Below are 23,225 nucleotides of genomic sequence, written 5' to 3'. Positions count from 1 at the left end.
GGTGACTGATTCATCTGTTAAATATGATTCTAAGAAATAATGAATGATATTTCCCAAGTAAAGATACTGTAATATATAGGCATGATATATTGTCTCAACATAACTTTATTTGTTTCTCCCTTACTCAAATACATTATAAAAGGAATTCCAACAAAGTACTAAAATAGTATTCATGACAGACCATACAAATTATAAGGAAACAGCTTGTGTTGTTCCTGTAAGCTGGATAGCAGACTGCATATCCATTCGATGTAAAGTAAAATACAAAACAAAAAACTAAAAGGTATTGCATTTTACAAACACTTAAAAATTGCTGTGTTGAAACAGAAAGCAACACGCAAGCTCAAATCAAATGTTCCACTAACTCCCCTTTTGTGGTCGGATGATTGCTCGAGTGGCCTGCATGGGATTTTCAGTCGGTCAATTCACTTCGAAAACATGTTTTCAGTCTGAACTCTTCAGCATTTTTATGCGTTAAGGCTCGTGACTACAATATAGGAGCACCTGATTGGTCACATACTGACTGACATCATTTTAGTGACTCTTTAATCCCTGACTTGTTTAGTTAAACTGTTAATGGATAGTGTATTTTCCCCTGTGCTATTAGCCAGCATTGTCTTGGGTCAAAATTAGTTTTCACAGCAGTCATAGTAAAACCATAAATAGTATCACTAATACAGTTTGCAGGAAAAGTACCAAATTGATATCCGTGATACTTTGCAGAGGCGCATGGGTCAACCTGTGGATAAAGGTGCAAACATAGGAATGAACAGCCCCCCTGATTCCTAAATACAGCATCTCTTATTGAAAATAGTGTAGAACAAATCTATTGGTGGCTTTTTTGCACATTACTGCATATTCACCAGCAACAGTTAGGTCGTGATAGTGTCGTTTTCATAAAAGCAAAATCTTTTATACAGCTCTTGTATTGAATTGTTGATTGTTCCTTCAACATCCACTCCGTTTTTACGTCTTTTGATTGGGATTTACTATCCTGCAACAAAAGAACTATTTAATTGCCTCCCACCCGATCTTCACACTTTAACCTTCGTTAGACGTTGCAAGTTTTCTACAACAGCTAAAGTTAGTTGTCGCATCTTGCATACTCCAAACCGAGCGTCTGTGCGTCAGTTGATTTACCGCATTTCCTCAAATCGTGGCCTCCGCTCTAATAGATGCCATGGATGGATTATTTCTTAGCATGTAATGACCATAAAAATTATTCAAAATGAGATCTACTCTTTAGTGTGTGACAAAGGCTATAATAGTAAACCCTCGTTTATCATGGCCGTTAGGTTCCAGAAAACCGCCACAATTAATAAATTATACAAAGTAGCAACCAATTATGTATTATATAGATTTGTTTCATAGATGCAATTCAATGCCAATATGCAAATTTTATGTGAACTTTAGAGAGGTGCAGGTATTTCATATGTCCACCTAAGGTCACCATCCACACACACACACTACACGATCCCATGGCTATTAAAAGCGGGTGTGTGTGAACAGGTGATTTCTTCCCTTAAGCATTGGCACTGTTCCTCACACTCGGGCAATTTAGTCCGCGAAAAGCATTATGGGAACCCACAATTCATTGCGGTGACGTTTTTAAACTGCAGTACTGTAGTTGTCAAGCTAAACATTGCTCTTTACTTGGATTTGTTCCTGTCGATATTGTTATGAGCATGTGCATTAGCTATTAGTCGGGCTAAGGTTTGTATTTGTCAATTTATATAATAAAACTCATGACTGTGGCTTGTTTTTCAAACTGTGGCTTGCCGGTCATGTTCAATTTATCCTTAAGCAATCTGGTGATGTACCAAATGCATGAGTTGAGATTACACATTATGGTTTCTTTTTCTGCTAAAATTAAGAGCTCAATTGACCTTATGGGAGTCATTGCTGCCACATTAAACTCATATAGCCATTAAAGCTAACGGTATCAGAGATGTGCAGGTGAGCAACTGCACCCACTGGATCCACAATAAGTGAACTGCAATAAAGTGAGGGATTGTACATACTGCGGTATCTGTCTACGTGTTGCTCCACCATTTATATTCAAATAGCATTAAGCTAAGTAGACTTTCCTAAGGCAAAGCTATGTGGTTGTTTTAAATAAACATGTATTTCTCTTTGATTTGTTTCGTTTGACAGTTAACTTCAAATGAGTTGAGTTCACTGCCGCCATTGGCACTCGTATCTCACATTTTTGCTTGCAAGTCAAAGCCAAAAAAAAACAAAAAAAAAACGACAGCTCGTATCTTGAAAGACTCATAGGTTGGGTCACTCCTATCTCAAGGCACCACTGTAATATATATTTCTTTTAATATTGTACATATATTGTTGCCCTGCGATTGGCGAGCAACCAGTCCAGGGCGTACCCCACTGGTGATAGCTCCAGCTCATCCGAGACCCTACGACTGGGGCTATAGAAAATTGATGAATATTATATCGCCATACAGTGAACCCCTGTTCCATATAAAAACAATTTTATCCCTGCCACATGCTTTAAAAAAAAATGTCAAACACGTAAATGTATATGAACACAAAAAAAGCATAAAATGTACATATTGTAGTACCTGTGTTAGATGTATTGGCCTTTAAGAGGCGGGGCCTGGTGGAGTACCTTGTTTGTACACTTGTCTGTGTGTGAGTGCCTGCGGGAGAGCTGTTGCCGACAGCAGCTTCTGCGTGGGTGTGCTTATTGTGTTTCGCTGTTCTCCCGGCCTTGAATTAACGAATGGAAAGTGCATCGGCGACTGTGGCACATGAGAGGGCATTACTTTAAGTACACTGAAAAAACTCATAAAAGTGACCATGTACAAATCCGAGAAATAGCAGGGGTGTGAATAATGAATCGCGATAGAGCGCGGGAACACCACATACAATGATACAAAAATATTTAACATAAAAAAATATTCTTGTGCAAATGAAGGCCCCCCTAGAATAAACGCCTAAACCCTGCACTCGCTGCAGTTGAGTACATGACACTGACCACCATTTGAGGAAATACAGTATTTACTTTTGCCAGAAACGATATAAAAATTACAAGAAATTCACTCTGAAAAAACATTCACCCTTATAGCATGACAGGTACGTTTCTGGTCCATGGTTTCACATACTGAGACAATACAAAATGACATCCATGTGTATTTGATCTTGCCCAATAATCTAAGGCAATTCAGCCACAGTGTTCAATTCAAATTACTGTGACAAACGTAGCAACAAAGACAAAATGTCCTGGATTTATAGGGCACATTGTGACAAAGGTAAAGATCACATATGACACACTCTCCAAATCCTATTTTGTCATTTAAGTGTAGCTGTTTGTCTGCTTTTTGTGATTTGTATTTTTTATTTTTTCCCCTCCGATCTGCGAGAATCGGCAAGGACGCAACATAGTGAGGAGGAGTATTACAAATTGTGTTTTATTTGGAATATGTAGTTTTGGGTCTTTGCGCAAAGCTCGGCCTTCACACTATGTACTGGTATACGTCTGCCTTGCCGTGATCGGGTGTCGCAAAGGGGTTGAGCCAAGCCACAGAGAACGGATGACCGAATACCACCTTCATGTTCATCCATTTGGACTTTTTCAGCCATTTTCTCTCCTCCTTTTTCAGCTGCTCGATACCCTGTGAGGTAAAAAGATGAGTCACTGTTTTATACATATATATATATATATATATATATATTTTTTTTTTTTTTTTTTTTTTTCAACAGGGGTAATGGATGGAAATCCAATTGAAACTGAATATAAACAGCATTGTGTGTTGTGTTAGCACGCGCGCACACACACTAACAGGAGAGATGACAAACTGAAACGGACTAAGAATATGATCTGTGTAGTAAACACAGAGATACAGTATTATAAAGCACTAGTGGTTCCAACTTCTCTTTATCTTTGAAAAAGGTTTTGTTATTGTAGTTAACAAAATGTTAGAACTTGTTTGCTGTTCATCACGCTAGGATTATCAGTAATCTACATCAAGACGAGATTGTACAATGAAGCGTCCACTATAGTAAATGCCAATGAGAAAGCATATGTGCAAATCTGTGTTATATGACAATGTTGAACCACTGAAACAGAATACTGTATACTGGCTGCTAGCCACTCCCAAATCCTGAAAATCCTTGACTTTTTGCTTCACCTAGCTGGTTTTTTTTAAAGGTGTAGAATGTCAAAGTGGCCTTTGCATCCTTTGATATTCTGTAGGTGGCCTCTGGAAGAAAAACATTGGACACCCCTGATTTAGACCCTCACATTGTTATGAAGTTTTTGCATCACACAAGATGACTGATAAGAATTTTATCAGTAAGGTCTGGTTTGTACACAAACACAGCGTGTTTTCAACTTTTGAAACTATATTTTGAGCGCAAAAATATTGACGTTCCTTGTTTATTTTTATTTGAAAACCTTTATTTTCATCTCTAAGCCCTGTTCACATGACATCAAAACGGTGAGGGGGAAAGTATACAAGTTGGAATATAAGAGCACTGCAGAACATGTCTTGTAAACAGACAACCAACAACACATAACATTCTTTTCCTGACAGGTGATTTGGAAGGATAGAATGTTAATTATAAGGCAAGAAGCTCCACATCCTCGCAATACAAACTCCCTGGCTGGTTGAACCCAAACATCTGAGCGCAGACAATCATCCCCTTTTGTACAGAATCCTTGTGAGAACAGCCCGCATTTGGTCGTCTGGGTAACGGAGATGCAAATAGGCGAGGCACGGATGACTCTATGCTTACCGTCTCATCGGAGCAGATGGAGTGCACCTGTGTCCCGAACATGACCGCAGTGAAGAGTAAGAACAGAAGCCCCTCGAAGCACAGGAGGATGAGGAGGATGACTGTTGCCGGTGCAGAGAAAGTGCTGCACTCTGAAGGAGGAAAGGAAATTGGGAAAGCAATATATAAGAAACTATGTCAACTTCAGCAATGGAGATATACAATATCAGCGATAATGCCAAATTCAACACACCCACTCCCCATCTACGCCTGAAATCTTGAACATTAACAAATCATGTGACGTCGGGGATTGTAAATGGCTAAATGGGGCAAATTTTGACATTGTCACTTAGGGGTGTACTCACTTTAGTTGCCAGCAATTTAGACATGAATGGCTGTGTTCTGAGTTATTATGAATGGACAATAAATTAACACTGTTAGACAAGCTATATACTTATTACTTTACATTGTAGCAGAGTGTCATTTGTTCAGTGTTGTCCCATGAAAATATAGAACACATTATTTACAACACTATGAGGGAGTGGACTCACTTTAGTGAGATACTGTATGTTGACCAATGTAGAAAGTACTGATGAAGATTTGGGGATTAAAGCATTCACTTACTTGACCAATCTTCTTCAAGGCAGAATACAAAATGGAACCCCACCATGGCCAACGCGTGGAACGATATCAACGCAATGTACATCTACAAATAAAAACAACACACGCATATTTGCAAGAATGGCACTACTGCATGTTATATTCACATGTTCAAATTAAAGTTGATTGTCTGTCGGGTGTAAAAAAAACAACAACCTATATGAGCCCTAACGCATACGCTCATATAGTCAAAGCAATTGCTCTCAAAACTGTGTTGGCATAACAACCAGACACCTGGGTTAAGTCTTGAGACTTTAACAAGACAGTTACTAATATGTGGCTAAATGAACCTAATAAATTGCAATTTTAATGAATGTTCAATCATAGTTATTTGTTTAAATACAGATATCGATGACATTTCAGGAGACTCACCGTGAAGAGCACAAAGTACTTTTGATTGTTCTCTCCCACACAATTGTTGACCCAAGGACAGTGGTGGTCCATCTTTTTGATGCAGCGTTTGCACACACTGCACACACACACACACAGGCAGAGATAAGAAAGACTTTATAAAGGCATAGCTTCATGTCTGCAGCGACTATTTAAACATTTCTAGAGTAATACTGCATATCCGCAAAGTTTTTTTCTTTACAATTTAAATTAAGTACCGTATCTATGTGCTTCTAATGGTGCCTATGTAGAAGTGTATTAAATTAGGCAAAAAACAAACACAAAAACAAAAAAAAACTTCAATATCTACTCCTTTGTAATAATTTCCACAAATATATCTTTTCCATTTGCTTTTGTGATTAAAAATGTTTTTATTGTAAAGATACTTTATCGGTGCCCTTTCTGTTTCAATTACTGAAACATTCCAACTATATCCTTTCTCACAGACTGACACAATGGTTTGCCTTGACTCGCTGGCTCTACAATTACAATTATTCTGCAGTGATTTTTCACTTTTCATGCCAGAATCCTGAGGCGTGCACTCTGCTGCCACAGAGGTAGGTCATTATCAAGCTAGGAAAATCTACAGGGAAATGTGACGTAGAGTCCGTAAAAAAAAAACAAAGTGAAAACGCGCATCAGGCAGGGGGCAGAGCTGGAATAACTATTAATGAGGACAGAAAGTATATAGAGAGAAAGTCACATCAGGCCTTCTTTTTTTTTCCTGGAAGGTTTGCACAGAGCTGTAGTTTCTCATCCATTGTCCTCATGCATGTACCTGCAGTGGTGAGCTCTGTCAGGCTTGATGCTGCAGCATTTAGGACACTTGTAGACCACCTGTCCTGGTTTGAGCTGGAGGCTTTCAATGAATTCTTTGGTTGCATTTCCTTTTGGCACAGCACCCTGGTGACAGAAATAAACACACACACACACACATTGGTTAGGATGGAAGAAGTGGTTGCAGACAATAGTATAGGGTCCCCGCAAAGAGAGTAACACTTCTTTTTGCTGGTTTACTAATTACAGTACTCCCTCATTACATCGCAGTTGACTTATTGTGGATTCAGTGCATCGAAGATTTTTTTTTTCTCTTGATCAATGTAGTGCCGTTAGCCAGTTACTCACCTGCACATCTCTGGTACAGTTGGCATTCTTGGGTATTTGAGTATATTGTGGCAGTAATGACTCACATAAGTACAAATGTATTTTTTTTTACTAGCCCTATAACAGTCCCTGCCTAGGAGTTGATACAGGGCGTTAAAAAAAACATGAATTCAATTATGTTATATTCTTTGTTACAGCCACGCTGCTCTGCACACGACAAACATGTCTGTCTTTTACTTTAGTGAACAGACAATCTGCCTCCCACCTGTCTTGGAAGTTAACTGTTTTCCATCTTTTGTTTGGCCATTTTTGGGAAGGGGAAGTATAAATTTGCTCGGGGAAACTAGTAGCATAGTTGCCAACGACTGCAACAGAAAAGGAAGGAGCGCTTGCCCGTCTAGACTAATGGGCCAACACACTAGCAAAGCATTCTGGGATTTGTAATATTAGTGGCGCATGTGCTATATACTGGCGGGCCAGCTCTAATACACATTTGATATGGTCTTGCAGGCCAAATATAATTACATTGTGGGCCAAATTTGACCCCCGGGCCTAAGTTTGACCTTTATGTTCTATTAGATGGCAGAAAATAAATACAGTAATTAATGTATCTGTTTTTTGTGACATTTTTGTTTGTTGGTGAGATTTTTCAATTGTAAAATATGGGTGCTAACTTACTGTAATTAAATACTTTATAAAAATTAAATTACTTCACCCACACCGAAACTTTAGAGCATGATTCGACAGAACGTTGCCATTTTTACATACAACCGTCAGTGCTAGCAGTAGCTTGCTAGGCTACAGAACGTTTTGTTGCCTGCTTGCGAGCCGTATCGTATTAAAAGTACGGGAACATACCTCAAGCTAGCCTTAAACAAACGTCCTCTCCTCTCCTGACCACCAACACGCGTGTTTCCCCATTTTGTCCTTATTATACAGTCGGCACGATCCACTCTTGTTGTCGTTGCCACAGTAACGAGTATATCCGGTCGCATTTGAGTTGACAAGATAAAGCCCAATGATCGTAAAACACGGGATGCAAGATTTTATTGCAATAGTCTGACATAGTGCAATCCTAAAAGAGGAAACTTCATTGGCCGTCAGATATTTACAGTACTACGTCAAAAGACATGCGACAAGGCTAAAAACAAACTAGCTTTTGGATTCAAATACACTGTGCACGATGGCGACGCGGAGTTCTCCGGATCAGCGAATTATGACCAAGCCGATCAGCCGATCATTAGCATAAAATGCTAATGATCGGCTGATACCCTGGAGGTGGGGGCTCGAAGGCGAGTGCCTGGTGGCCGGGCCTGCTCCCCTGCCCCTTCCCATGAGCTCACCACCTGTGGGAGCCATAGGGGTCGGGTGCAGTGCGAGCTGGCCAAAGGCGGGGACCTTGGCGATCCGATCCCCGGCTACAGAAGCTGGCTCTAGGGACGTGGAATGTCACCTCTCTGGCAGGGAAGGAGCCCGAGCTGGTGTGTGAGGTCGAGAAGTTCCGAATAGATATAGTCGGACTCGCCTCCACGCACAGCTTGGGCTCTGGTACCAGTCCTCTCGAGAGGGGTTGGACTCTCTTCCACTCTGGAGTTGCCCACGGTGAGAGGCGCCGAGCAGGTGTGAGTGTACTTATTGCCCCCCGGCTCGGCGCCTGTACGTTGGGGTTCACCCCGGTGGACGAGAGGGTAGCCTCCCTCTGCCTTCGGGTGGGGGGACGGGTCCTGACTGTTGTTTGTGCCTATGCACCAAACAGTAGTTCAGAGTACCCACCCTTTTTGGAGTCCTTGGAGGGGGTGCTGGAGAGCACTCCCGCTGGGGACTCCATCGTTCTGCTGGGGGACTTCAATGCTCATGTGGGCAATGACAGTGAAACCTGGAAGGGCATGATTGGGAGCGACCCAACCTCGGATAAGCGGTAGAAAATGGATGGATCGGCTGATACCGATGAGGCCGATAAAATCGGTGTAAAGTCTATTCTTTAATTTATATAAATAGTATACTTTGCAGAATTCGTCTATTGCATGGGTTTTCTGGAACAAAACCTCCGCGATAAACGAGAGATTATACCAGTCGTGGTCATTGACTAACCGGGTCGGTGCACATGGCCCTGCCGTGCGAGGCGAGGGCGAGGAAGGCCAAGCTGTTGAAGAGCACCCCGTTGAAGAGGCTATAGGCCACGTTCTTGGCAGGCCACAGCATTACGAACACCACCACGAACTCTGCGTAGAAGACCAGCATCCAGGTAATGACGGCGCACACGATTCCACAGCCGTCGCGGATGAACCACATTGTGTCAGAGGCACTGCGAGGTGGGGGAGGGGCGCAGTGTTCAGGCCTCAGGTATCCAGCGTGACGCTCGATGTCCCTGGTGCGGTGAGCCGGGCTCTTCATTCTACAGCAGCCGTGGCTTTAACCGCATGCTAAAAGGCAACATTTGGAGAGAAGTGAGAATTCATTTTTTTCCCATTATAAGTTCATCTACTCCATTTCTTGCTTTCGTTTTTGTGCATCATGTTCCCTGTCATAAGGTCTCCAAAAATGCACCCCTTCCTTCTCCACTAGGGCCTTTGAGCACGCCAGTACATCTATTACAAAAACACCCCTCTTTTGTAACAGTTTGTAAAATAAAAAAAACTGACTTATAAACCTCAGCATATTTTATTTATTTATAATAAAATGTGTCACTTGAACCATGGAGATTCAGCCTGCATCTGATACCAGGTGTTTTGTGTCTCACTTTACCACAAGGATCACTTCTCACTCAGTAACTCATTCACAAACGCAAGGTTTAACGCCTAGGTAAAAAGCGAACATGCAGCTGTAACAGCAAAGCTGTGTCTCAGGGAGCAGAAGGTACATAAATGCAGCGCACTCACTTTCGATTTAATAAAACATCACTTCAATTCTTACCTCTCTTTCTCTCGGAACTGTGGCGAAAATGTCATTTAGTCGTTTCTCATCTTGAAATGTTAAATCACATAAAGTGAAACGCGTCTCCTCCACCGCTGCCCCGCGTTAGCGCAGCCCCAGCTAACGTTCACTGGTCTGCGGGCAGTGGCTGTCCACGCAGCTCGGATCACACTTTCACCACGGCCGCAGTTTCAGTGCCTAATTAATACATTAGTTCATATCTTGAATCTGTCGGCCGTCAGTTGCTTAACGACCTCGGTACTTCCTTCCCTGTCGAGTCCGGGATCCTCCACAGTTCTTGGGACAATAAAACAGGGCCAACCAGGAAGTATGTGATACTGATGGAGTCATGAGGATGTTGTAATGGAGTTTGACTATACCCTCGACTTTGTCTCTCAGATGTCACTTTCGCCCACAAATCTGATTGAGACTGTTTGGTATTACCGTGAATACTGACGCAACGTAACAAATAATTAAATGTCTGGTTAAATTTGTTTTGTAAATGCGGTGAATTAAATGTAGGACGTAACAACTTTAGTAAAAATCCAGCGATTTGAATGTTTTATTTATAGTTGTTTTTTTAAAAAACACTTACATTAAAGAGTTAGCTCTAAATAAATAGATGAATAACATAATAAATTACTCAATTAAATTAATTGATAATAAATTAAATTACACGGGCAAAATAACACACTTATTTATTTTTAAAACGGTTTCTTTTGGACCGCCTGGCGTTAATTTCAAGTCCGGAATGTCTTGGTGACCAAAGCAAGCGTTCGTGACAGTGGGCTGCTTTTGATGACGTCATATTGCCCACGACACACACTATTCCACAATGGCAACAGTGAAAGTTAGCGAAGCTGAAAAGGTGTATATTTTACATGGTATAAGGGTAAGTGTCGATCAAGCAAATATTGTAGATTGAAGTTAGAACTTTGTGTGTAATATGTCGCCATGTTAAAACGATAAGGATGATCTACGAGTGGATGGAAGGGGTTGTGAAGACTATAGGCACATGGAGGTTGAGACTGACTTGGTGTCCAATACCGACGGATCAGCCAAAGTTTCTCTGGTATTATTGTCTTCATGTCTGCTCTCATTAGTTAAATTTTTATTCTGGAGGCCATTTGACTGGACGTCTCACTTATATTTTGCATATTTATTTCAGGCTTACATGCTTGACAACATTGTATTCATGTTTGTAGGGGCACACAGCAGTTCTAGTGGGAATTAAGGCTGAAATTGGGAAACCAAGGCCCACGGCTCCAAATGAAGGCTATTTAGAGTTCTTTGTCGATTGGTAAGTTGGATGCATCTGCCAGTGTAAAGAGACTGCAAACAGTGAGATAAATGTTTAACTCAAACAACCCGAAATAAAGAGGATGTCATTTGTCACGTAAATTATTCAACATTCTTAATCACGACCAACTTCATATCTTGAGTTTATATATATATATATATATATAAAATCATTCACGCTATCAAAGATTTCCCTTTATGTTTTGGTAGACACTGTCAGGCAGTTATTTATTGACCTGTAAGTTTCTTATTGTGGGTGTCGCTTGTACTGGCGGTCACTAGTTCAGCCAACGCAACCCCCGAGTTTGAGGGGCGAGGAGGGGAGGAGCTCGGGACGGAGCTGAGCAATACGCTGAACAAAGTCTTCAACAACAAGCACAGCGTGGACTTGAAGAGGCTGTGTATCGGCGAGGGAGAACACTGCTGGGTGCTCTATGTGGATGTACTGGTGAGAGAATCGTACATTTTTCTTTGCCTCCTGGAATTAGCAAACGTTAATCAGCAGATTCACTGACTTGCATTCCGCAGCTCCTGCAATGTGATGGAAACCTGTATGATGCCATCTCAGTAGCTATCAAGGCAGCTCTCTTCAGCACAAAGTACGTTCTTGGATGAACTGTTTATTGTATCCTACTTGTGTCCCACGTGTAAATATGTCACAATGTTCTCAAAACAGTTCCCTGTGTTCTCCTGCTGTTTTGGGGGGATAGGGATCAAATTGGGACTCATAACATAGTGCCTTGGCACAAAGATGCTGCAAGATGGTGGCGGGAAAGCACTATGTCTAAATGATGCGCCTCAATTCACTTGGTAACAAGATGGCGGAAACGCACTATTTATGTCTAAATGAAGATCCTTAATCTACTTTAACATAGTTCATTGGAAACAAGATGCCACAAGATGATGCCAGGTAATTCTTGTTTTGGCCTCAGCATAAAAACAGCAAATAGGTGAGTTTTTAAGCAGCTAACAAGGGATAGGTTCCAAAAAGAAATCTGCTAAAAACAACAACAACTCTAAACTAGCTTGTTTTTGGACCAGTGAACTGAGTTCAAAATATATAATCATGAACTGAACTTTGAACTAGTTCACACAGAAAAATGAACTTTCCTAAGACTGATCCTGTATTATTTCACATTGCAATATATATCGCAGGTTTAATAAAGAAATCAGTCTTTTTTTTTTTTTTTTTTTTTTTCAATATCGTGCCAGCCTAATATGAATATAATGTACAGGTATATAGAAATCCATGAGAATGTATGAGTATGGGTTTATTCTTCAATTTTGATCAATTTATTGCCTGTTTTTGTCAGATAATTCTGCCTTAAAGCACACAATCTCCTTGGGATAAATAAATGTTTTTAGTCAAGCCACAAGAGGGCATCATATCCCATGTGACAGCAGGTCACAGTTTAACATGGAACATTGCGTTTGACTTTCATACTGTATACACATAACAGTATTTGAGATTTCATGGCCCCAGGCCTGCTCTGTTTTAATCAGTTAATGGACATTTACATCTTGGAATCCATGAGAAAAATCCTGGAAGATGTAGGATACATTGTGGCTGCCTACGATCATGTGTTGGTAGTTGTTTAGTATGTATTACCCGGTTCCTAAATTGATTGACCAGACAAGGTAATCGAGAGCTTTTTCTGACAGAATCCCCAAAGTGCACATATCAGCCGATGAAGAAGGAGGGAAGGAAATCGAGCTGTCAGATGACCCCTATGACTGCATGAGGCTCAATGTAGAGAATGTTCCCTGTATAGTGACATTGTGCAAGGCAAGCTCACTCATTGGACACACACACAAGTCTAGTCAAATATTATTAGCAATGCAAAAGATGAATTGTCAGAATTGTTTTGCTTGTTTGTGGGGGGTAGGTGGGCCACAGGCACGTGGTGGACGCCACTCTGCAGGAGAAGGCGTGCTCCGTGGCCAGCCTGATCATCTCTGTCACACACAAGGGAGCAGTCACCTGTGTGCGGAAGATGGGGGGAGGGAGCCTGGACCCTGAGAGCATCTTTGAAATGACAGAAGTGAGTCATCACCACTTACCTCAACTCAACTCTCTCGAAACCCGTATATTAGCAGTGTTACAGTAGAAACCACTAAAGCAGGGTTCACATATACCAATAATCGGAACTAATTTGAGCATTTTTCCTCTCCTCCGATCAAAGTCAGCAAAGGTTGATTGTTGGATGTCTCTGACCGATTAGCCTGTGGTGTGGGGTGTGTTAAGTGTGATTGTATTGACTTATTTATTTTTACTCCCCAATCTGATTGTAAAACAGTCTGGGCCGACATATGCAAATGTTAAACCTGTTCAATATTTACGATTGGAAAATCCTTATCTGTTAGCCTAGCTTCTTCCATTGCTTCAACTACTACAGTGAACCCCGTTTACTGCAGGGGATACGTTCCAGACCCACGTGCAATAGATGAAAGTTTCGATACGGAGAAACTACAGTATATGAAAAACGTTTTGATTCTTTTCCCATCCTACGAGCTTTGAACACAGTTACGCCTATTAAAACAATTCTTAAAATGTTCCTTAGTGCCTGTTCTTATTCAGTTAGACATTAGTGTAAAACGGACATAAAATAAATGACAATTAGACTTGAAATGTTCAACGAAACCATATTATTTCATCTAACAAATCTGCTTGCTTGTTGCAAGGGAGTCACTCGCATGATTTGTTTGGCACCATTTTTACATGGATATCCTCACTCACGTTATTATCTGTGTTTGGTACCAGTAGTTGCATTACCAGTGCAAAAGTTTGCTAGCTTAATGATAATATATAATGTGAAACACCAAAGACGGGCTAGCGTGAATTAGCATAGATGTTATGGTAATTTTAAAGCGTCAAACAACTTCCACAAGTGAAGTTAAAATGGCATCTAAACATTCGGGACACATTGTGGCTGCTGATTATTTCTGCAGTAGTTTAAGCAGAACTTGTACAAGTTGTTAAATAGTAACTAACGTGTTTTTGATTCTCCAGACAGGTAAACGTGTCGGAAAAGCCCTTCACATGCCTCTCATGAAGCTGCTGCAGCAGGAGGAGAGTTTAGGAACAAGGAGAGAAAAGGTTGGCTTTCTTGGTTAGGAATGTCATACAATACAGTACTCTGTAAATACAGTATCGTCATGTATTATTTTCTAGTAAAAAAAAACAACTCCAATTTGTACAGATTACTTGTCTTTATTTGAAGGAAAATGTTCATTTCATTTTGGCAGTGCTGTATAATGTGCATACGGTATGGGGGACAAAAATAAAAGTTAAGGACTGTTAATAAATGTATTCAATTTTACCTAAAGAAACTAATAAAACAAAAACAAAGAATCGGTGTGGGCAGTCGTTTGCCTCGACCCTTTGGCTTGAATTGGAGGAGATGGATAGTAAACATACATGCAAATCAGTCGTCTGATTTGGGGGGGGGGGGGCTCGCTGACGTCACAGGCTGTTTCGTACTCTTTGAACGCTGGCAGCTAGATCCATTCCACACATCCACACAGGTGTGATTTCTGAATATTACTCCGCGTTGGACGAATATGCGAGTGCATCGGCCTGAGCTTCCGCCTGTGTGCTCGGGGCCTGCTTTGGATAAGTCACAGGAGTTGACGAGACCAAAAGAAACACTTACGCTTACACTTGGGCTTCCGGCATATGTATTAACACTAGATAAGCCAGCCAGGCTGATCGTCGTGCCTACGTGGCGGCCGTGTTGCGAAGGTCGTCGTGACCATGAAGGCAATGGCGCGCTCCTTGTGTTTACTTTTATACAAACAAAAACAACATCTTTCATGTACTGTAGCATTTGTGTCTGTCTGCCCAAACGTGGGGCAAATGTGGATATTTCAGCTCACTTCTAACTTTAGAAAACACCATGCAGTAAATTGTGTTGTAGCATTTTGACTATGCATCCACGCACAAAGCAACATCAAAATTTGAACGTTCACATTTTATTTGGTATTTTTATATATATATATATATATATATATATATATACATGTTCATGCTGTGGTTAAAAAAAAAAATCTGAAATTACTCACTATTTACTGAGTCCTTGAGTAATTATTTCACTGTGTACTTTACTCTAGGGTATTTTTTTTGGGAGGACTCCTTTTTAGTTGAGTCACATTATTGTCAAGTAACAGTACTCTTCTTTGAATACAATGTTTGGCTACTCTACCTGCCTCTGGAGCGGACATCCTCTGCTACTCTTACGTTTAAGCAACATTTTTGCTCATCAGATCGGCCAGTGTCGTATTTGTATTTGTTGTATTTATTAGGAAACGTGCCTACGATTATCTAATTACTTTACGGATGTTAATGTTAAATTATCAAGCGACGGAGCTGTTCCTCCACCTGCTCCCTGCTTTCACTGCAGATCACAATGTCATCTGCAAACATCATGGTCCACGGGGATTCCAGTCTAACCTCATCTGTCAGCCTATCCATCACCACTGCAAAGAGGAAGGGGCTCAGGGCTGATCCCTGATGCAGTACCACCTCCACCTTAAATTCGTCTGTCACACCTACAGCACACCTCACCACTGTTCTGCTGCCCTCGTAAATGTCCTGTATTATTCTGACATACTTCTCTGCCACTCCAGACTTCCGCATGCAGTACCACAGTTCCTCTCTGGGTACTCTGTCATAGACTTTCTCTACATCTACAAAGACACAATGTAGCTCCTTATAACCTTCTCTGTACTTCTCCATCTGGTGGTACTCTTTTGTAGGGATGAAACCATACTATTGCTCGCAAATACTCATTTCTGTCCTGAGTCTAGACTCTTTCCCATAACTTCATTGTGTGGCTCATCAACTTTATTCTTCTATAGTTCCCACAGCTCTGCATCACCCTTGTTCTTAAAAATGGGCACCAGCACACTTTTCCTTCATTCCTCAGGCATCTTCTCACGCGCTAAAATTCTATTGAACAAACTGGTCAAGAACTCCACAGCCACCTCTTCTAGATGCTTCCATACCTCCACAGGAATGTCATCAGGACTTTCCAGTTTTCATCCTCTTTAATGCTTTTCTAACTTCCCCCTTACTAATGATTGCCACTTCCTGGTCCACCACACTTGCCTCTTCTACTCTCCCCTCTCTCTCATTTTCCTCATTCATCAACTCCTCGAAGTATTCTTTCCATCTATCTAGCATACTACTGGCACCAGTGAACATATTTCCATCTCTATCCTTAATCACCCTAACCTGCTGCACATCCTTCCCATCTCTATCCCTCTGTCTGGCCAACCTGTATAGATCCTTTTCTCCTTCTTTAGTGTCCAACCTGGCATACATGTCATCATATGCCTCTTGTTTGGCCTTTGCCACCTCTACCTTTGCCCTATGTCGCACCTCAATGTATTCCTTTTGCCTCTCCTCGGTCCTCTCAGTGTTCCACTTCTTCTTAGCTAACCTTTTTCCTTGTATGACTTCCTGTACTGTGAGGTTCCACCACCAAGTCTCCTTCTCTCCTTTCATGCCATAAGATACACCAAGTACTCTCCTGCCTGTCTCTCTCATCACATTGGCTGCAGTGGTCCAATCTTCTGGAAGCTCCTCCTGTCCACCGAGAGCCTGTCTCACCTCTTCCCCAAAAGCTGCACAACACTCGTCCTGTCTCAGCTTCCGCCACATGGTTCTCTGCTCCGCCTTTGTCTTCTTAATCTTTCTCCCCACCACCAGAGTCATCTTACACACCACCATCCTATGGTGTCTTGCCACACTCTCCCCTACCACTACCTTACAGTCGGTAACCTCCTTCAGATTACATCGTCTGCACAAGATGTAAATCCACCTGCGTGCTTCTACCTCTGCTTTTGTAGGTCACCCTATGTTCCTGCCTCTTCTGGAAAAAAGTGTTCACTACAGCCATTTGCATTCTTTTTGCAAAGTCTACCACCATCTGTCCCTCCAAGTTCCTTTCCTGGATGCCGTACTTACCAATTACTTCTTCATCACCCCTATTTCCTTCACCAACATGTTCATTACAATCTGCACCAATCACGACTCTCTCTCTGTCTGGGATGCTCAGAACTACTTCGTCTAGCTCCTTCCAGAATTTCTCTTTCACCTTTAGGTCACATCCTACCTGTGGGGCATATCCACTAATCACATTACACATAACACTCTCAATTTCAAGGTTCAGCCTCATCACTCGATCTGATACTCTTTTCACCTCCAAGACATTCTTAGGCAACTCTTCTTTTAAAATAACCCCGACTCCATTTCTCTTCCCATCTACACCATGGTGAAATAATTTAAACCCTGCCAATAAATTTCTAGCCTTACTGCCTTTCCACCTGGTCTCCTGGACACGCAATATATCAACCTCACTCCTAATCATCATGTCAACCAACTCCCGAGATTTTCCTTTTATAGTCCCAACATTCAAAGTCCCCACATTCAGTTCTAGGCTCTCTGCTTTCCTCTCCTCTTTCTGCTGAAGAAACCCCTTTCCACCTCTTCTTCTTTTTTGACTTCAACCCACAGTAGCTGAATTTCCACCGGTGCCCTGCAGCTTGACGGCGCCAGTGACGGACGTTGTTAACCCGGGCCACGACTGGTCCGGTATGGAATTCTTTGGATGAACGTTCATATTTGTTTGGCAAAGTTTTAAGCCAAATGCCCTTCCTGACGCAACCCTCTGCATTTATCCTGGCATGGGACTAGTTTACAGTTTGCACTGGCTTGTGCCCCCCATGGGGCTGCATTAATCAGGGATTCACAATAATTAATTTTATTATATTTACTATTCCCTCAATAATCAAGAGGCACAGTTTTTGGGTGCTCCAACTTAAGTAATACACTGTACTTGTATTATACACTACCCACAAAAAGGGATATTCAGCTTTAGGGTGAAATTTCAGGATGCACCTAAAATGCACTACAAGCTCTGGAGGTCAACTAAATTTGACCTCTAAACATTTGAATGCACATGTCCAACTGTCCTGCGACTGGCTGGCGCTGGCGATTAGTTCAGAGTGTACCCCGCCTCTCGACCTTAGTGAGGATAAGCAGTAGAGAAAATTGTTCAGTACTTCATGTACAAGTAGCTGATCGCTAACAAGTGACTGAACGGCAAAATTCCCAACAGTTGTTTAATCCATGAGTCGACCAATACATTTCCACGGATGTCCACTTTTGACTTCCAGTCTCTCATCGCTATCTCTTTTGCAACCTGCTGATGACACTGTGACACTCTAAGCGAAGTGCCAACTTCCCTCCTAAAACATCCGTTTTGAAGCCCCGCATTGGCAAGGTATCAATGAATTGTTAGACATCGTCTCATGATGTTAAAATGTCAACGCCATGATGAAGATGACTGTTTCAATACCAATTCTCATTGAACCAGGAAATTCATTGGTCGATTCCTATATACGAGTTGACCTTAGCTTCAACTATCCAAAGGTTTCAGAACTGGGGAGTCTTTTTTAATATATATATATTTTCTGAAAAAGTCTCATTTGTTGTTTTGATTTTATGTTTTTATAAGGTAAGTAGGCGGCACGGTGGCCGACTGGTTAGAGCGTCAGCCTCACAGTTCTGAGGACAGGGGTTCAATCCCTGGCCCCGCCTGTGTGGAGTTTGCATGTTCTCCCCGTGCCTGCGTGGGTTTTCTCCGGGCACTCCGGTTTCCTCCCACATCCCAAAAACATGCATGAATTGGAGACTCTAAACTGCCCGTAGGCATGACTGTGAGTGCGAATGGTTGTTTGTTCCTATGTGCCCTGCGATTGGCTGGCAACCAGTTCAGGGTGTACCCCGCCTCCTGCCCGATGATAGCTGGGATAGGCTCCAGCACGCCCGCGACCCTAGTGAGGAGAAGCGGCTCAGAAAATGGATGGATGGATGGATGGATAAGGTAAGTAAACATCTGTTCTGTAATTATGTAACATAGTTGAGGAAAATTCTAGAATCTCTGCACCTTCTTGTTTTTGCCACGTGGCTGAGGGTTTGAGTAAAGAGAGACCAGATGGGAAGAAATCATTCCAGACGTCTGTCAGACGGTCCAAAGTTTGAGGTCGACACATCCAAAGCAAACTCCTGTTCCCGGCTTGCAAATGTAGGAAAGCGATTTTGTGGGTTTGTCTCTTTTAAAATAGAGTTTGGCATGGAAACGAGACATTTCACGGTTTCCGATGAGTTATCAGTTGAAGTACATCATTATTAGCATCATTATCCAATTTGAAACCGAAAAACAAAGCCTCTCCTGGAAGCATGTGGCACACGTTCAGGAAAAAAATACCCCATCTCTTTAATGCAGGTTATTTAATGCACAATGAGTCATTTTTGATTATTCTTTTTTTAATATACTATGAAAACCGCACATGGTTATGTCATCAGTACCGAGGAGGGTTTTACATCATCTCACTATTTTTCACATACTCACACACACACGAGAGAGAGAGAGAGAGGGAGGGTCCGGAGGCAGAAGATAAATAGCGAGCCTCCACACATTGGCCCATCCTCAGTCTAACAAAGTGTAGCCATGGAGTGCAAAGGTGTGTGCGTGCTCATGCTCGTGCTGATGCTGGTCAACTGCTCACTCCAGCAGACTCCACCAAAGAAGAAGCCCGTACGAAAAGGTAGACTGCACACAAAAAAATATACATTCAACAACACTATTGCATTCATGCTATTTTTGGCATTTATTAATTCACTATTTTTTAAAATAATATTTAATGTGATGTTTTTGTGTAGTCAAAGCTACATCAGTAATAGTTTATATAGTAAATATGATAACGTTTGACTTAATCTATTTTTGTGTGTGTGTGTTTGAATTAGACAATAACGCTGCCATTGAGGATTTACAGAGACAGATTAATGACATTGTGCAGGACCTCAACCTCCTGAAAGAAGAACAGGCCTTGCAAAGAGGTAAAAGTCATCATATGGAGCACAGACATGTAGTGCTAAAAATGCTCGGAAATAACTTCAATTAAGAGGAACCATTTTTGATTCCAAACTGGGATTTTAAATGGACCCTGCACGTCCTACTTTGAGGCAATACAGTCTTCCCCTGTTATATCATGGTTGATTAGTTCGTTCTTTTAAGCAATCTTTTTTTTTTTCTTTTCACAGGTTTTTACAGTATAATTACTTACGATAATGCCCTTGCATGTTACAAAGGAGAGGTAAGGAGATACTGTAAATAGGGGTTCACTGTAGAACTGTGCGGTCTCCCAGCCAGTCAGCAAGAAAAATGACATTCATGAAAGTAGAATGGCTTCTATAAGACTACTTTGCAGGCAAGAAACCATTTTCGGTTTCAAATTGGGTGCTAAAATGGATCCTGACTGCACTACCATAAACCAGCAGATCATCGGGGGGAAAAAAAACAAGAATATTGTTTTGTTTTTTTAAATAATGATTAGGACTGTATTACTCCACTACTGAGTTGTTTTCAAACCGGGTCTCATATTTGGTTCCAAATCTGTAGTGCTAATGGACCCTGCATGTTCTACTATCAGGCAGTAGAGCTGCTATTTCCCCCAACCAAAATGTATGTTATGGTGACAAAGAATGACGACTACCAGACTTACGTAGAACCCTTTAGCGGGCAAGGAACCATTATTGGCTCCAAATTGGACTCTGCAACCGCTATGATGATGCAGTACAATTGCCCCACCCCCCATACCCCCACTTAATTAGCAGAAAAATGACAGGTTTATATTGAAAAATAATGACTATACAGGAGTAGTCCAATAAGAACTTTTTTTCTGGCAAGGAACTATATATGGTTCCAATCCAAAGTGAGAGTTCTAATGGACCCTGCAGACCAATGATGCAATAGAACTGTCTTGATTTCTCCCAACCAATCAACAATAACAAAAAAAAGGGTTTTGTTGAAAAATAACAACTATTAGAGGGTAATATAAACTAGTCTTTTTCACCGCTCTGTGACTGTGTGAGTGGCTCGTGACTGACTGGCGACCAGTCAACAAATTATAAAAAACTTGAACCGTATCACTGAATAATGACTACTGCAGGACCACTCTAATGTGAACCCTTTGTAAGGATAAGAACCAAGTTTGGTTCCAAATTCAAATGGACCCTGGATGACGTACTATTATGAAACTGAACTGTGTGAGCAAAGCGCTGGGGGGGGGAAGAAAAACAAATCATAAACAATGAAAGATTTGTATAGCAAAATAATGACTACGGCAGAACTACACCGAGAATTACTTTTTCCAGGCAAGGAGCCGTATTTGGAGATCTAATGGACTCTGCAAGACCCGATTATGATGCAATAGAACTGTGATTTCTGCCAGCCAATCAAAATTACAATAATGAAAGGTTGGACTTTTTCACCACTCAGTGATGGTGTGAACGCGAGTTTGAATGGTTGTCTCTCTTTATATGGGCCCTGTCACTGAATGACAAGCAGCCTAAAAATAAAATCAGGAATGAAAAAAGATTTATATGGCAAAATAATATCTACTACAGGACTATTCTAATTTAGTGGTACACGGCTTTTCTCTAGTGGTATGAAAAATCACGACCTGAGTTGAGTTCAGTTGTCTTTTAAGTTTTTAGTGTAGTATATATTCATTTTATCTTGGCGAACGGTTTGTTTTTAGGTACAATTCTTCTGACTTAAATGTCTCTATCTACGTAGTGTGTTTGAAGGGCACAAAGATCAACGGCAAGTGCGTCTTGGCCGACCCAGTGAAGAAGTCGTATCACACAGCCAGCGAGGACTGCAACGCCCTGGGCGGGGTCCTTGGCGCCCCTAAATCCGCCGATGAGAACGGCCTGCTGACAGACTACCTCCGCCTAAGCGTGGGCAGGGATGAGCAAGTGTGGCTAGGCATCAACGACATGGTGACCGAGGACACTTGGGCGGACCAGAGCGGTGTCAGCATCCAGTACAAGAACTGGGACACGTCCAACGGCCGCGCCCGTCAGCCAGATGGCGGCCGGTCCCAGAACTGTGCCGTGCTCTCGGGGGCCGCCCAAGGGAAGTGGTTTGACGAGAACTGCCGCGACGAGAAGCCCTCCGTCTGCCAGTTCAATGTTGTGTGATCACGTGTGCAGTATAATCCTAAATAGCTGCTTGGTATGTAATTCTGCTGCAATGCCACTTTACCTTCTTTTTTTTTTGGTAAGACATCTGGTCCTGAATTTCATTCTGAATTTGATGATTGCAGTCAGTTGCATGGCTGTAATTTCCATTCTCTGTGTTCCAAACAAAACACTAAAACCAGAAATATTGCAAGTCTTTTACGTTCCCTTTACAAATTAACTAGAGCTGCATGTGATGTAATATTAGAAGACACCACTACTAGCCATAACATTGTGTAAACCTGCTAAACCGAATGAGCCAGTTAAACAAAAAGCTTTGCGATAACAATTCTCAGTTTTTACTGAGGTATTCATTTCATATTTTTAGCATTATGGTTGTAGAACTGCAGGTGTACCAAGTCGCCAGAGAACTTACAATATGAATTCGTTGTGCTGACCTCTGACGAGGCAACCCAAAAGCCACATCAATTATTTCATAACGTGCCTGTCAAAACTGTACTATGCTGCATTCTGTATCTCACTGACAAGTCTCGCATTGAGCCTGAAGAATATTCTTGTATTACTTTTTTTTTTAACCCATCTTCATTTTAAACACAGAACATTAGCTAAAGACTAGCCTGATGTAACCTGAAAGCTTAATAAACTGTAAAAGCACACCGTGCCCCCTATCTTTGAGTCAAAGAAAATTCGGGATTTCTTTCAAAAAAAAATATTTTTTATTCTTTCCGTTACCCTCCATTTATTTTCTATACTGCTTGACCTCATTAGAGAAGCGGGTGAGCTCTAGCTGAGTGGCAGTACACACACGTTTTTGGGATGTAGAGGAAGCCAGAGAAAACTTACAGGAAGGCTGGAGCTGGGATTCAAACCCCGAACTTCAAATTTGGGGCAGACGTAAAGAGCAAATCCACTGTTCTTCCCTAAAAGACGTTTTAAGATTCCATAATTATAGGAATTGGTGGTAATAAACTACTGTAAGCCACTGAAGCTTACAGTGCTTCTTTCCCTTTTCCCTTCCATGTTTGTCATGGACCAGATTCCTGCGGTGGAAATAATATTCCTCCTCCACAAT

The 23,225-nt window shown here is 41.6% G+C and overlaps 3 protein-coding genes across 3 annotated transcripts; 2 read left to right on the top strand and 1 right to left on the bottom strand.

The window, feature by feature from the left end:
• Nucleotides 1-87: 87 nt before the first annotated feature.
• On the bottom strand, nucleotides 88-10,344 carry zdhhc3b (zinc finger DHHC-type palmitoyltransferase 3b). The gene is made up of 7 exons (XM_061759740.1): nucleotides 9,802-10,344; nucleotides 8,980-9,311; nucleotides 6,563-6,687; nucleotides 5,767-5,863; nucleotides 5,359-5,440; nucleotides 4,756-4,886; nucleotides 88-3,632 (listed from the first exon to the last, which is right to left on the bottom strand). The coding sequence occupies exons 2-7, from the start codon at nucleotides 9,280-9,282 to the stop codon at nucleotides 3,474-3,476; spliced, it is 897 nt and encodes a 298-aa protein (XP_061615724.1). The 5' UTR covers nucleotides 9,283-9,311; nucleotides 9,802-10,344; the 3' UTR covers nucleotides 88-3,473.
• A 191-nt stretch (nucleotides 10,345-10,535) lies between these two features.
• Nucleotides 10,536-14,291, top strand: exosc7 (exosome component 7). The gene is made up of 8 exons (XM_061759742.1): nucleotides 10,536-10,693; nucleotides 10,772-10,873; nucleotides 11,007-11,101; nucleotides 11,383-11,548; nucleotides 11,629-11,699; nucleotides 12,763-12,886; nucleotides 12,987-13,142; nucleotides 14,111-14,291. Exons 1-8 carry the CDS (start codon nucleotides 10,637-10,639, stop codon nucleotides 14,213-14,215), a joined length of 876 nt encoding a protein of 291 aa, XP_061615726.1. The 5' UTR covers nucleotides 10,536-10,636; the 3' UTR covers nucleotides 14,216-14,291.
• A 4,540-nt stretch (nucleotides 14,292-18,831) lies between these two features.
• LOC133470935 (tetranectin-like) lies at nucleotides 18,832-22,809 on the top strand. Its single transcript, XM_061759902.1, has 3 exons — nucleotides 18,832-19,713; nucleotides 19,913-20,005; nucleotides 21,747-22,809. Exons 1-3 carry the CDS (start codon nucleotides 19,617-19,619, stop codon nucleotides 22,151-22,153), a joined length of 597 nt encoding a protein of 198 aa, XP_061615886.1. The 5' UTR covers nucleotides 18,832-19,616; the 3' UTR covers nucleotides 22,154-22,809.
• Nucleotides 22,810-23,225: the final 416 nt, after the last annotated feature.

The sequence above is a fragment of the Phyllopteryx taeniolatus genome, chromosome 21, assembly GCF_024500385.1.
Source record: "Phyllopteryx taeniolatus isolate TA_2022b chromosome 21, UOR_Ptae_1.2, whole genome shotgun sequence".
Lineage (NCBI taxonomy): Eukaryota > Metazoa > Chordata > Actinopteri > Syngnathiformes > Syngnathidae > Phyllopteryx > Phyllopteryx taeniolatus.
The sequence above is the reverse complement of the archived record's forward strand: the minus strand, read 5'-3'. Positions and strand labels throughout refer to the sequence as shown.

Coding starts and splice junctions, on each gene's coding strand:
- zdhhc3b (XM_061759740.1), bottom strand. CDS start 9,282: ATGAAGAGCCCGGCTCACCGCACCAGGGACATCGAGCGTCACGCTGGA. Junction 6,688..8,979: donor GGGCCATGTGCACCGACCCG/GTTAGTCAATGA, acceptor TTCTGTCACCAG/GGTGCTGTGCCAAAAGGAAA. Junction 5,441..5,766: donor AGTACTTTGTGCTCTTCACG/GTGAGTCTCCTG, acceptor TTTTATTTGTAG/ATGTACATTGCGTTGATATC.
- exosc7 (XM_061759742.1), top strand. CDS start 10,637: ATGGCAACAGTGAAAGTTAGCGAAGCTGAAAAGGTGTATATTTTACAT. Junction 11,549..11,628: donor TGCTCTATGTGGATGTACTG/GTGAGAGAATCG, acceptor TGCATTCCGCAG/CTCCTGCAATGTGATGGAAA. Junction 12,887..12,986: donor GTATAGTGACATTGTGCAAG/GCAAGCTCACTC, acceptor TGTGGGGGGTAG/GTGGGCCACAGGCACGTGGT.
- LOC133470935 (XM_061759902.1), top strand. CDS start 19,617: ATGGAGTGCAAAGGTGTGTGCGTGCTCATGCTCGTGCTGATGCTGGTC. Junction 19,714..19,912: donor GAAGAAGCCCGTACGAAAAG/GTAGACTGCACA, acceptor TGTTTGAATTAG/ACAATAACGCTGCCATTGAG. Junction 20,006..21,746: donor AGAACAGGCCTTGCAAAGAG/GTAAAAGTCATC, acceptor CTATCTACGTAG/TGTGTTTGAAGGGCACAAAG.